The sequence below is a fragment of the Anomaloglossus baeobatrachus genome, chromosome 5, assembly GCF_048569485.1.
Source record: "Anomaloglossus baeobatrachus isolate aAnoBae1 chromosome 5, aAnoBae1.hap1, whole genome shotgun sequence".
NCBI classification, from domain to species: Eukaryota; Metazoa; Chordata; class Amphibia; order Anura; family Aromobatidae; genus Anomaloglossus; species Anomaloglossus baeobatrachus.
The window spans coordinates 188,909,398-188,924,225 of record NC_134357.1 but is presented as its reverse complement, the minus strand read 5'-3'; the positions used below and the strand labels follow the sequence as shown (position 1 = coordinate 188,924,225).

Below are 14,828 nucleotides of genomic sequence, written 5' to 3'. Positions count from 1 at the left end.
TCACCAGACCTGAACCCAATCGAGATGGTTTGGGGTGAGCTGGACCGCAGAGTGAAGGCAAAAGGGCCAACAAGTGCTAAGCATCTCTGGGAACTCCTTCAAGACTGTTGGAAAACCATTTCCGGTGACTACCTCTTGAAGCTCATCAAGAGAATGCTAAGAGCGTGCAAAGTAGTAATGAAAGCAAAAAGTGGCTACTTTGAAGAACCTAGAATATAAGACATATTTTCAGTTGTTTCATACTTTTTTAAGTATTTTATTCCACATGTTTTAATTCATAGTTTTGATGCCTTCAATGTGAATCTACAATTTTCAGAGTCATCAAAACAAGAGGAAAAAACGATCAAAAAAGCCCAATTATACAAAATTGGTGGTTGTATCAAAAGTTGAGTTTATTATCACATATATTAAATTTATACAGGTACTTTGTTCAGGCAACTAGTATGCATCATAAATATATACGTATAAAAAGGAACTATAGATATTACTCTCAGTGTATTTTCCCCAATTGATATCTAAATAGGGATATACATATAATACTGTGTATCAAAGAATTAAATTCAATTTATACCTCAGGGTATAGTTTGGCTTAGGCCATAACATACCAAGGGCATAATCTGGCCTAGGCCACTTTAACCCCAGGAATAGTCTGGGCATGGGGTTAATCTGGCCTGTTACACCAGCATCACGTCAGTCATTAGTGTTACAAGATCCCAGGTGTGAAAGGGGAGCAGGTTTGTTAAATTTGGTGTAAGTGCTCACACACGCTCAACATGGTACTGAATTCTCAGAGGATCTGAAATAAAGAATTGTTGCTCTACATAAAGATGGCCTAGGCTATAAAAAGATTGCTAATACCCTAAAACTGAGCTGCAGCATGGTGGCCCAGACCATACAGCAGTTTAACAAGACAGGTTCCACTCAGGACAGGCCTCAATATAGTCGACCAAAGGAGTTCAGTGCACATATGCAGCACCATTTCCAGACATTGTCTTTTCAAAATAGATACATGAGTGCTGTCAGCATTGCTGCTGAAGTTAAAGGAGTGGGAGGTAAGCCTGTCAGTGCTTAGACTATAGGGTGCTTTACACGCTGCGACATCGCTAGCGATCTCGTTAGCGATGTAACACGCCAGATCGCACATATGACCGGCGCTACAAAAATGACCTATGTGCGATCTCGGCAAATCTTATCTGCGATCTGGTGTGTCACATCACTAATGAGATTGCTAGCGATGTCGCAGCGTGTAAAGCACCCTTATACGTCGCAAAACTGCATCAAATTGGTCTGCATGGTAGTCTTCTGAGAAGGAAGCATCTTCTAAAGATGATGCACAAGAAGGCCCACAAACAATTTGCAGACTAAGAACATGGATTACTGGAACCATGTCCTGTGATCTGATGAGACCAATATTAATGTGTGTGGTGGCAACCAGGTGAGGACTACAAAGACAAGTGTGTCTTGCCTTCAGACAAGTATGGTGGTGGAAGTATCATGGTTTGGGGCTGCATGAGTGCTGCCAGCTGTGAGGCGCTATAGTTCATTGAGGGAACCATGAATGCCAACAAGTACTGTGACATACTAAATCAGACAAAAAGAGAGGGCAGTTAGCTCCCCAGTCCATCAAGTGTATGAATGGATAATACAGCCAAGGGTGCGGTGCACTGAGGTTCCTGAGCCGTTACACAGGATAAGTATTCAAAAGGAGTAGAAAAAAAATCCAGCTCCAGCAGTAATAGTATATAATGGCATTCCATACTTCTTATATTAAAAACATCTTTTTATTTCAACCATTAAAAAAACATAAGAATTGCTGGCTCTTAGTAAGAGCAAACTGCTCGAAACACATAAGCCCGCGATTAAATGTTCGGTATAATTCACAGGTTATCTTAAATTTTGTAGGTTGATATGATTACACTGATACTTAATTTATATAGGTTATTTTATGTTTATGACATTGAAAGAAAAATCTGCTTTTTTGGTCACCCATAACTTTTTTTTAATTTTTACATAGATGGAATTGTATGTGGGGTCATTATGTTAAGGACAAGCTGTAATTTTTACTGGTATCACATCTATGTACATGCAACATTTGGATAACTGTTTCATTATCTTTTTGGTAGTAGGTAGAGTTGAGCGCGGTTTGTGGTTCTCCAGTTTGCGGTTCGAGTGATTTTGGGGGCTGTTCTAGATCGAACTAGAACTTGAGCTTTTTGCTAAAGCTCGATAGTTCTAGTTACGTTCGAGAATGGTTCTAGCAGCAAAAAGCCAAGCTAATTACTAGCTGGCTTTCCGCTGTAATAGTGTAAGCCACTCTGTGACTCACACTATTATGAAATTTCAGTGTATAGTGTGCGGGAACAGCGCATTCAGATCACTGCTGCTGGGATAATAGGATTGCCATTTTTTTTTTTCCTTGTCTTCCTTCCCTAAACGCGCGCGTGTAGTGGGGCGGGCCAGCATGTCAGCCAATCCCAGACACACACACAGCTAAGTGGACTTTTAGCCAGAGAAGCAACGGCATGTGTGATAGGATGTCCATGTCACATGTCCCTGCATTATAAATACGGGCATCTGCCCGTCTGGACGCCATTATCTGCCTTCTGCGTCTGGGTGTCAGACACCTCTGGCGTAGCTTCTGTCTCCAATACTGCTGTGTACGCTCTATACACAGCGCTATACAGAATAGGGATAGCAGTTTCTTTCAGATCTTGTAAGGGCTAACTACAGCAGGCTCAGAGCCATAGGTGACAGTCAGGTCCGTGGAAACAGATTTTAACAGCTACACAAGATAACAGCGTCTGTGTAGCTAAGGTCATGGATTTCCTAGCTGCATTTCCCCATTAGGAGGGATAGAAAGTGAGGCTTCCTTTCCTCTACCCAGACCCACAACCCTGCCACTGTACCCTCCTGCCCTATGCACACTTAAACTCATTGTTACTAAGTCATTATACTAGCAAACACTGAGAAAACTTAGTGGCATCCTAAAAGTGGCTGTTGGACTTCCATTAGTGTCCCACTAGTGTAAATCTATTTGCAGCACCTCTGCATTGCACACTCAAACTCATTGTTACTAAGCCATTATACTAGCAAACACTGAGTAAACTTAGTGGCATCCTAAAAGTGTCTGTTGGACTTCCATTAGTGTCCCACTAGTGCAAATCTATTTGCAGCACCTCTGCATTGCACACTCAAACTCATTGTTACTAAGCCATTATACTAGCAAACACTGAGTAAACTTAGTGGCATCCTAAAAGTGTCTATTGGACTTCCATTAGTGTCCCACTAGTGCAAATCTATTTGCAGCACCTCTGCATTGCACACTCAAACTCATTGTTACTAAGCCATTATACTAGCAAACACTGAGTAAACTTAGTGGCATCCTAAAAGTGGCTGTTGGACTTCCATTAGTGTCCCACTAGTGCAAATCTATTTGCAGCACCTCTGCATTGCACACTCAAACTCATTGTTACTAAGCCATTATACTAGCAAACACTGAGTAAACTTAGTGGCATCCTAAAAGTGGTTGTTGGACTTCCATTAGTGTCCCACTAGTGCAAATGTATTTGCAGCACCTCAGCATTGCACACTCAAACTCATTGTTACTAAGCCATTATACTAGCAAACTATGCTGCCAGTTTAAGGGCCGTAGTTGCATTGTCAGGGATAATTATTGTTGTTTATTCTGCTGTTAATAAAGCTAGACCACCGCTGCAATCTACACCACCTCTCAATTATTACTACCACATTTTAAGTGCACAATCTTGTCGCAATCAAAATGAGTGGCAAAATGACAGATGCTGGTGGAAAGGGAAAGAGGCGTGTTGGAAAAGGAAAAAAAGGGTTTGTCCGTGGGGAAGGTGGCAAAGCTCCATTAACATCTGCTGAAGATAGACCATCTTCCAGCAAAAGTAAGATGTCTACTACTTACCGTGGACAATCCGATGTGCTCCCTTTTTTACAGACACGAATAACTGGAACAAAGGTAGATGATGGCCAAAAAAGGAAAATGCTTGAATGGATCTCAAGTGGTCCAACAAGTGCCCTCTCCGCCACCTCAACAACCGCATCCAAAAACACCAGTCCTCTGAGTTGTCATCCCAATCACACTTGCTTTCTCCCAGCTCTGAAGTCTCCATCCGCCCTGCACAGTATGGTGGAACTGAGATGGCTGAGTCTGCAGAGCTGTTCAGTCACACTATAGCCTGGGAATCAGAGGTCTGCTCCCAAGCTACAGTGAGTACAGACCAGGAAATGGTCTGCAGTGATGCCCAGAACCTTTGTGACTCTGATTCAGGCCGTGAGGACCAAGTTTCTGAGCATAATGTTGACCCTTTTTCACAAACTGTAACACCTGTTGTTATAGACAATGAGGAACATACTGATGACGATGAGACGCAGATACCAGATTGGGATGACAACTTAAATATTCTGTCAGGTCAAGAAGAGGCTCGGTCTGAGGGTGAGATCGCCCAAATTATGTGATCTGTAAAATTTGTCGTGATTCTGTTAGTAGAGGGCAAAACCTCAGCAGTTTGACAACTTCTTCCATGAATCGTCACATGAAAAAATATCATATGTCCCAGTGGAAAGCTCACCGTGCTGCAATACGGCCTAGCGGAGCGAACCATCCACCGCCTGCCCCTTCCAGTGCATCCACGCGCTCTTCATCTTCTAGGACTGTGGGGACAGCTGTCACACCTGGTTTTCCACGCACAACTTCCACCACTGTAACCGCAACAGGCAGTTTGCTTGGTAGGTTGTCAGTTGGTTTAGAAGGGGTAACAAGTGCGTGTGTACAGCTCTCTCAGACATCGATAGCACCAAAGTTGGATGAAGGCAACATCATGTCTACGCCTGCACTTTCCTCACAAACTTGCATTTTTCCAGGGACACCCTACTCAACACCGTCTACACACAGCAGCCAGATCTCTGTCCCTCAGATGTGGACAAATAAAAGGCCATTTCCTGCCACCCATGACAAAGCTAAGAGGTTGACTTTATCCCTCTGTAAGCTCTTGGCTACCGAAATGCTGCCTTTCCGCCTGGTGGGCACACAGGATTTTAGAGACCTTATGTCTGTCGCTGTGCCCCAGTACCAGATGCCCAGTCACCACTACTTCTCTAAGAAAGGTGTGCCTGTGCTACACCAGCATGTCGCACACAACATCACCGCTTCCTTGAGAAACTCTGTGTGTGAACGGGTGCATTTCACCACCGATACTTGGACCAGTAAGCATGGACAGGGATGTTACATGTCGCTGACTGGGCACTGGGTAACTATGGTGATAGATGGTGAAGGGTCTGCTGCACAAGTCTTGCCGTCCCCATGACTTGTGTGTCAATCCTCTGTCTGTCCAAGTTCCACCACTGCTTCTGCCTCCTCCACCTCGTCTGGGTCCTCCACCTCCGCCCCAAGCCTGCCTGGTCAGGCCACCAGCGTTCTAACTGCGCAGAAGGAATCATGCACCCCTCATTACTGCTGATGTATGTAAAGCGCTGTGGAATTAATAGCGCTATATAAATGAATAAAATTATTATTATTATTATTATTACTATGCTGGCAGCAGAGTGCAACAGCATCAGGCAGTCTTTAGCTTGAAATGTCTTGGAAATAAGAGTCACACAGCGGCTGAGTTGTGGGCAGCTCTGGAGACTGAGTTTAATAAATGGTTGTCTCCACTGAACCTGCAGCCTGGTAAGGGCGTGTCCGACAATGCTGCAAACCTGAGTGCGGCCCTTCGCCTGGGCAAGGTGACACACGTGCCTTGTATGGCTCACGTGTTGAACCTTGTTGTCCAGCAATTTTTAACACACTATCACGGCCTAGATGGCCTTCTGAACATGGCACGAAAACTGTCTGCTCACTTCCGCCGTTCAACCACTGCTGCTGAGCGACTTGCATTGCTCCAGAAGTCTTTCGGCCTGCCGGTTCATCGCCTGAAATGTGATGTGCTGACACGCTGGAATTCGACTCTCCACATGTTACAGCGACTGTGGCAGCACCGTCGAGCCCTGGTGCAATACGTCATGACGTATAGCCTGGGCCAACGAGATGCAGAGGTGGGGCAGATCACCCTGATGGAGTGGTCTCAGATCAAGGACCTATGCACCCTTCTGCACAGTTTCGACATGGCGACGAATATGTTTAGCGCTGACAATGCCATTATCAGCATGACAATTCCAGTCATTTACATGCTGGAGCACACGCTAAACACTATTCGGAGTCAGGGGGTGGGACAACAGGAAGGGGAGGAACTACAGGAGGATTCATATGCGCAAGACATAACAACATCACCAAGGTCCAGACGTTCATCATCACCAATGCGGCAGGCATGGGACCATGGGGGACAGGGATCAACAAGGACGCATGGTAGCAGGCGAAATGTTGAGGAAGGTGCAGGAGAACATGAAGAAATGGAGGACGAACTGTCCATGGACATGGAAGACTCAGCGGATGAGGGAGACCTTGGTCAAATTTCAGTTGAAAGAGGTTGGGGGGAGATGTCAGAGGAAGAAAGAACGGTTAGCACCTCTATGCCACAAACAGCGTGGACTTGGTCCTCATGGCTGCGCAAGACACATGAGTGCCTTCTTGCTGCACTACCTCCAACATGACCCTCGTATTGTCAAAATTAGAAGGGATGATGACTACTGGCTTGCCACACTATTAGATCCCCGGTACAAGTCCAAATTTTGTGACATAATTCCAGCCATAGAAAGGGACGCACGTATGCAGGAGTATCAGCAGAAGCTGTTACTCGATCTTAGCTCGGCTTTTCCACCAAACAGCCGTGCAGGTGCAGGGAGTGAATCTCCCAGTTGTAACTTGGCAAACATGGGACGGTCTCGTCATCTTCAACAGTCTACCCGTACCAGTAGCACCGTATCTGGTGCTGGTAACAGCAATTTTATTGAATCTTTTCATAATTTTTTTAGACCCTCCTTTGCAAGGCCACCAGAGACAACAAGTCTGACACATAGTCAACGGCTGGAGAGGATGATACAGGAGTATCTCCAAATGAACATCGATGCCATGACTTTGCAAATGGAGCCTTGCTCATTTTGGGCTTCAAATCTTGAAAAATGGCCAGAGCTCTCCACTTCCGCCTTGGAGATTTTGTCGTGTCCAGGTGCTAGCGTTGTCTCTGAACGTGTCTTCAGTGCTGCTGGGTGTGTGCTGACAGATAAGCGCACGCATCTGTCCAGTGACAATGTGGACAGACTACCGTTCATCAAAATGAACAAGTCATGGATCCACAAGGAATTTACTACCCCTGTGTCATCCTGGGGAGAGTAAATGCTTGTGGATTTGGAATGTGCTTGATGCAAATCAAAACATCCTGTTTGCAACTAGGGCACAAGTGCTGCCACTGATGGGGTGTCTGTGGGGCCCAATTTTTGGAAAAAAGGGAGACTCTGCTTGGAGTAACCCTTGCTTAAAGTGTTTCTAAAAATGATCCAAGATGAACAGATCTGGGATGAGGAAAGACTTAGCTACCTACCCCGGTGTCATCCTGGGGACGGTGAAGGATGGCGTATTTTTGAATGTGCTTGATGCAAATCTACCTGTGAAGTGTGCAACTAGGGCACAAGTGCTGCCACTGACGGGGTGTGTGTGTGGCCCAATTTTTGGAAAAAAGGGAGACTCCGCTTGGAGTAACCCTTGCTTCCTGTGTTTTTTAAAAGGAGCCAAGATGAACAGAGCTGGGATCAGGAAAGACTTAGCTACCTACCCCGGTGTCATCTTGGGGACGGTGAAGGACGGCGTATTTTTTAATGTGCTTCATGCAAATCTACCTGTGAAGTGTACAACTAGGGCACAAGTGCTGCCATTGATGGGGTGTGTGTGTGGCCCAATTTTTGGAAAAAAGGAAGACTCCGCTTGGAGTCACCTTGCGTTGTTTTACATGATTTTAGAAGGGCGTGCCATGCCTATATCTGTGTCTCCTCCTCTTTTTCCTTGTCCAGCTCTTTTGTTTTCGCATGAGTATATGTCCTTGTCACTTTCCCATGTGTTTGTGTTGTGTTGTGAGTTGTTTGTCACCTTTTGGACACCTTTGAGGGTGTTTTCCTCCCATTGTTTCCTATGCGGTTCGAGTGGTTCGCCGAACCGAACTTGAACGAGACCTCCGTTCGGCGAACTGAACTCGAGCCGAACCGTGACCGGTTCGCTCATCTCTAGTAGTAGGCAAGAAAAAATATTAAAGCTCTAAAAGTTTTAAACTTTAAACACTTGCAGTGTAATCCACGTTACTAACTGTTTCATTTTCCTTTTTTTACAGCTTGCTTTTTTGCCATAGAAAAACCATAGTTTTATTGGTAACATTTTGAAATATATACAATTTTATGATAACTTTTAATTTAAATCTTTTTGAGCCAAGATAAAGCAAAACATTAGTTATGGCATATGCATCTTTTTTGTGGGGTTTATTTTTTTTCCTCAAGAAATCATTTGTTTTATTATTATTGCTAGAATATTGTAAAAATTTATTTTTACATTTTTAACATTTTCTTTAAATACTATAAAAACATTCTTTTTTTTATAATCTACTGGTAATATACTGCACTGCTTATGGACTATAGTGCAGTACCTAACCTAAAAGTGTTTGTCTGACAGTCAATCAGGCTCCAACTCCAGTGGAATTGGATAGACTGATGAATGTAACAGACACAGAGGTCATTGTCAAGCCTCGTGTTGCTATAGCAACCATGTGTCTAGTCTCAGGATATGCTGACGGAGCCTGACTGTGTATAACAGTCAGCTCCCACAGCATATCCAGTTACGCCCATTTGCCCACAGGAAGGTGTTAAAGGTATCATACACTATACATGTAATGGTATAATAATAAATTGGTCTATATAGATTAAAAGCAAAAAAGCAGTGTTCTCTTTTGATGTAAAAAGATGGACATCTATTGAAATCATGTTTAACCTAGTTTTCTGGTTGTTACACATAGACAATCAGAAAATTGTTATTGTTATCTTAGTTCAAGGTCCATGGATGTATAAATGAAAATATGAAAATGCTAAGATTCATTAACAAAATAAATAGAATCTAAAAATTAGATAGCGTACATGTTATAAAAGCACAGAATACATTCAAATCTGTGTATACTTAGCATCATGATCTTAAATTTATAGAAATACACAAGTAGAATTCCAGTGGTTGGTTAACAGAAAAAAATTGACAGACTGCGAAAATAAGGTTAAGTAGTAAGAAAATAACATTATAGTCTGAAATATCAGATGACTTCTGAAAAGGGAAGATTATTAGAGCCTTTCTGTACAGTATTTGTATATGTGCAGATTAATGACAGATCTTCATGCATGCATTCATATTAATTGATTTAGCTGATTCCTAACCTTAAAATGCTTTGATGTGCCAGCTGCATGCAAAATTAATATGAACTAAAACAAGACATTTGACACATCAGTTTCAAGTTTTAATTTCTTTTGCTTGAATAAAGCACCAAATACTGAATGTATGTTATATCCATTTGCAAGCTTTAATTTACTAAATTCCTCTATTTTCCTTACACACACTAATTATGGTAATTTGGAATATGTTTAAAGAGCAGATTTACGTCTGTTTTCATTTATTTCCTGCCATTCTTAAATAACAGATGTGTTCATAGTATTTGTAAACTCAGATACTGTATTACTAAAAATAGTAGAAATATTGCATTGTTTGTTCTTGTTTGCAGAAATGATGGAAGTCCTGACAAAAGGCAACATGCTGCAGAGAAAAACAAGACACGGTCCCAAAAAAATGGTCCAGTGCAAAGTGATCCAAACGGTCCATGTGTTCCTCCAATTCACCCTGAGAGGCTGAAGGACTTTGTGGAAGATGAATACATAAATGGAAACTTTACGACTTGGGAAATGAAGATTTCAGGAACCCCAGAGCAACTGTTGACAGATGCTGTTGAACCTCTTGCTTCAAAAGTTCGAAAGCCAAGTGTACGGCCGAAGAATGAGTTCCTGAGATTTGAAGATATCAGTGCAGCGGCCTTTAAAATTCAAAGTGGTGTTCAAAAGACCCCTTGCATGGTATGAATCACTAATATATCATTGCACTACAAAAAAAGAGGTGTTACAATGGTTGAAAAAAAGTAAGTTCAATCAAAGGGTGAGAGAGGAGATGGATGAAGGGAAAAATATGGGCAAACTGTAAAACTCATTTTTGCATAGTGATCCAGAGGAAGGACAAAACAAAATCCATAAGACATGCGCTATTCTGCTATAATATGGAAACATATTCCTCCTTTTTTAATTAGCAATCAGGTAGGATCAACATTAAAACAAGAATATTTTATTTTATTTACTATTTTTTTTTAATAAAAAAATAATTGGTTTAAAAAAATAAAAAAATAAAAAAACAAGAATATTTTATATAATTTAATTCCTTTACATTTCCTGCCTTACATGTATGTTATGGCAAAGGTGCACATTTATTGAGCAGGCTCAGGTGCTATGCCCACTCCATACAAAACTGATGTAATACATAACCAGCATCTGCCTGTAATAGCAACGAGTGGTGCTAGACACTAGTCATTATCACTATTTAAGCTATTTAAATACTGCTGTCAATCACTTACAGTGACTGTCACAGGCGCCAAGCATCCTCCCGCTATGTGATCATAGGAAATTAGTTAACATGGCAGCCTAGGGCCTCCTGAAAGCCCCCTTCACTACTCTCTTGATACGCCTCTCAAGCTCAACTGTAGGCTAGGGTTATACGAGCGTATTAAAAAACGAGTCCAATTTTCATCCAGAAAAATGGTTTAATTTTTATTCTCACTTTCATCCATGTGTTGCCGGTGTGCAATCTGTTATTTACGCAGCAGCTATTAACCAGACCATTTACAGTTTCCCATCTTACAAAATGTAGCTGTCATCTGAAATGTTAGGTGACTACATCATATGACTTTTGTATGGACATGCCCCCTGGTGTCTGCACTTTCTTGGACACATATTTTTGCCTGCACTGTGGGAAAATCTAATGAAATTATCTCAGAACTTTGATAGTATTCCCCTGCCTCTATTGGACCTGATGGGTGTCTCCCTTCTCTTTACTCCTTGGTTGTCCAAAGAACTATCACTTCTTTCAAGAACATTGTTAGATGGTAACATTTTGACCAATTCTTTAACTAAGGTCTTCTAGTATTGCACCACTTTAGTAGCCTTCTCAGCCACAGTAAGGAGAGATGGAAAATTCTCAATGTAGCATGGTTGAGAAGGGTGAACAACTAGTAATCAATGTTGGCCAAAATGCATATAACACGAGGATCATGGGAAAAGCAGCAGGACATATTCCAACAAACAGGACAATAACAGTTAGATACAGATTTGTGCTACCCCTTAAAATCACTCACTTAAACTCATGAACTAACGAGCAGGACGAGCAGGTTCAGGACAGAGAAAGTTTCTCCAACCATGACTCCTTGTTTTAACTGCATTCCTGTAACCCTCACTCCCTTATATTGGCTATTTCCCATATATCAGCCCACATCTGGAGATTTCCCATAAATTTATATGTAAGATAGTCCAGCACTATGATCTGTTGAGACCCTCATTCTGCTGATGCTCTGATTCTTTAAAGCGGCTGCTGTGCACCCAGGTGGGTTTTCCCTCAAGCTTTATCGAAGTTATTGTGATTAGGAGAAGCTGGATTTTCTCATCTAATCTTGGCTCATGGCTCTTTCTTGCTTATTTTTTTAGGATCACCCAGTCTCCTGACTTGAGACCATGTGCTCCTCCTGACACAGATTCTGGAATTGAAGAATACGCCTGTTTATCACAATATTTAGTCAATTATATAAGTATGGCTTGTATATTGCTGGTCAGGCTATCATTCTATATCTGAAGTATCTATGGGAAGTATAATCATGTTCTAGATGCTAAACCAAAACATATCTTACCTATTTGTTAAAAAAAGAAAAGAAAAACAAGCATTTGGTCCATAACTTGCCAGTCGCCACCTTTACCTTATAGATTTTTAACTTGAATGTTCCATTCAGCCTTTCCACATTCCCACAGCTCTGTGGATGATAAGGAGTGTGGAAAGCCTGCTAATTCCCAGATACTGTAACATCTCCCTAATTAACTCTCCTATAAAATATGTACCGTTACAACTTCAGGAACCCCATTTTTACATACCATCTCCATCATGAGTTTTTCAACATTAACGTAGTTTTCTGCACTTGATATGGCTCAGATCAATCCGGGAAAGAAATTTACACAACAAACACAAAATTATATAAACCTACTTGTGGTAGATGTACAAAATCAATATACCATCTCTGTAATGGGTAGAGCGGACAAGAAGTGTGTGTCTGTGGGGTCTTTACAATTTTTCCTACATTGTATTAGGCACACATCTTACAAGAGTGGGTGCTTCTAGCCACCTGGGTACCGACCCCTTGTGCCACCCAGATTTTGTCTACCAAAGCCCACACATATAACTGTCTTTGTCAGATGTGTTATTCCATGAATTACCTAGCCATCATTGAGTAGAGAGCTTGTAGCAAAGCAGGCTGCCCTTTATCCACAGGCCTTCCTCAGTCAGCTGGGGTCCATGTGTCTCACACTCCATTCCTTGTTGAACTGTTTTTTCCTAAACAGATTTAAGAGCATCAGGAGTGACAGGTGCCACTGCAGTCCTGGTCTACATTGATAAAAGAATCAACTCTAAACCTGTTAGCTGCTTCCATGTCGGCTGCAATTGTGCAAGAATTTCCTATAGCTCCATCAGCGTCAGCTCAGGTGTGAGCTTTATCTTTACTATGGCAGGCTTATTTGAGAACAGTGGAGCCTCCTTCCAGGCTCGTACGCACTCTACAGTCTTTATAGTTTTTTCATGTGACATTAGGAAACATCTGCTGCCTTTATACACATTTGGCCATCTTACCCTTTGCCACTCTACATGCTACAGTGATAATCTGCATCTCTGCCTCCTGCACCAATAAGAGATGAGGGAGTGGTTCGGCTTTTTATTATCTCACGTTTTGTAACCACAGCATATCCAGTGTAGAATTGACCAACATCTTTTCATCTTTTTCCACATATGAAAAAAAAATCTAAAAATCTGCATTAGATCAATCTATGACTTTAGCTCTGACTATAATACAGTAATTGGTCATCTGTACTTGACATGGTTGAAGGAACTAAATAAATAACACATAGGACAAGATTGTCCTATTCTTCCGTTTTTCATTTAGTAGACATGTTTCTTACTGATCTAGGAAATATTACTGGTGGTGGAAGTGCTAGTTTCAGGGTCTCTATTATGTATGTCTGCTGTACCCTCTAATGTTAGAGAAAATAATAGGTGTCATCTTTCTCCCGTTTTTGAATCCAACATCCAAAGCATACCTGGATTCAAAATTATGTCACACTTGAGTTCCATATTTGTTGTGAATACATTTTCTAGTTTGTGGCTCCCTCTTGTAGTCAGTGCTGGCAGTGCAGTTGACTTGTGGAATGAAAGCCACACACCTGTAGAGGACTGGCAATCAGGCCTTTCAGATTGGGACTATATAACTGAGTAGTTTTCTCCTATTACTTGCTGGTGCTCAATTGATTTCCTGTGTGTTAAGGACATTCTGAAACCAGCCCTGCTCTCTACCAGAACTCCTCTCAAGATAAGTTGGTCTTTGTACCTCTGCTTATTGTCTCCACTTTCTTGTTGTTCTTTCTGTTTTGATACTATTGCTTGATTTCTATTTTGCCTGTGTGGAGTTCCTGGTGGAATTGGATCATTCCCTGCTGGGAGTGTCTGTATATTTAGCTCCATGAATCTGCAATGTATTGTGTTTTGTCATGCTTGGTATTAAATTCAGTCACTCATCTATATTAGTGTTTTTGGATCCCAGTAATATCAGAGTACTGATATAGTGGGGGAGAGGCCGTGTGATCTCAGGGTTTTTCCATGTCAGGCGTGCTGAGATTTTTTAGGGTTTTTACGGCTGCAGACAGTGCTCTTTCCTATCCTTTCCTATGAATATTGTTTGGGCCTCATCTTTGCTGAATCTGTTTTCTGGCTTTGTATTGTGTTTTCCTATATCACCGTAGTCTTTACATGTGGGGGGCTATCTATATCTTTGGGGATTGCTCCGAGGCAGATTAGCTTTCTTACAGCTCTATCTGTAAGAATATTGTAAATAATTGTAATTGAAATCAAGAATCATTTCTGTGGCCTTTTAAACCTTGGCTTGAACCACAGGAGTGGCTTTGATACAATAGATGCAATCCTGGTCACAGGGTCCAGTCCAGCTGAATAATAAGCCACAGGTCTTTACTTCTTTGTAAAATTCCTTTCCTCTGCTGGAAAATACAAAAGGAAAATAGGTAACTCATGTTGTAAGATTTGAACAGCAAAGCAATCATTACTTTATTTACATACTATAAACTAAAGCAACACAACCTCCAGATATGGAGAAGTCTAATTATATATTTGTTTTTAGAATTTATATTGCAACAATATACATTGCTGGTGTATTTTGGGCACCTTGTGATAAAACTGCCTATTAATACAATAAACTGTTTTTGCCATGAAAGGAAAGAAACAAACAAAAACAAATAAATACTGGCAGTCTGGGAGCAGAGGCACAGAATAAAAATAGATTTTACAAATAAATCACCATAAAATGCTTTGATGTTTTCCCACAGAAAACCATCATTGACATACTCAAAAGATTTCCTTGCTCCAGTCTACTAAGAAATCTAAACTTCTACACAAAGTTAATTTAATCATTGGGGTAGGATCAGTAAAATAGCTACTGCTTATTTTTATTTTACTGATCAGTATATATATATATACATAT

General features: G+C 41.4%; 1 protein-coding gene across 4 annotated transcripts in view; it reads left to right on the top strand.

Annotated features, from left to right (window-relative positions):
- The window catches only part of LOC142311040 (L-threonine ammonia-lyase-like), a 290,375-nt gene that overhangs the window by 49,913 nt on the left and 225,634 nt on the right, over window positions 1–14,828 (top strand). For all 4 annotated transcript variants that reach the window (XM_075349048.1, XM_075349046.1, XM_075349047.1 and 1 more), the window contains one exon: window positions 9,708–10,053. In XM_075349048.1, the coding sequence (XP_075205163.1) occupies window positions 9,708–10,053 (346 nt within the window). The remainder of the gene's footprint in view (window positions 1–9,707; window positions 10,054–14,828) is intronic.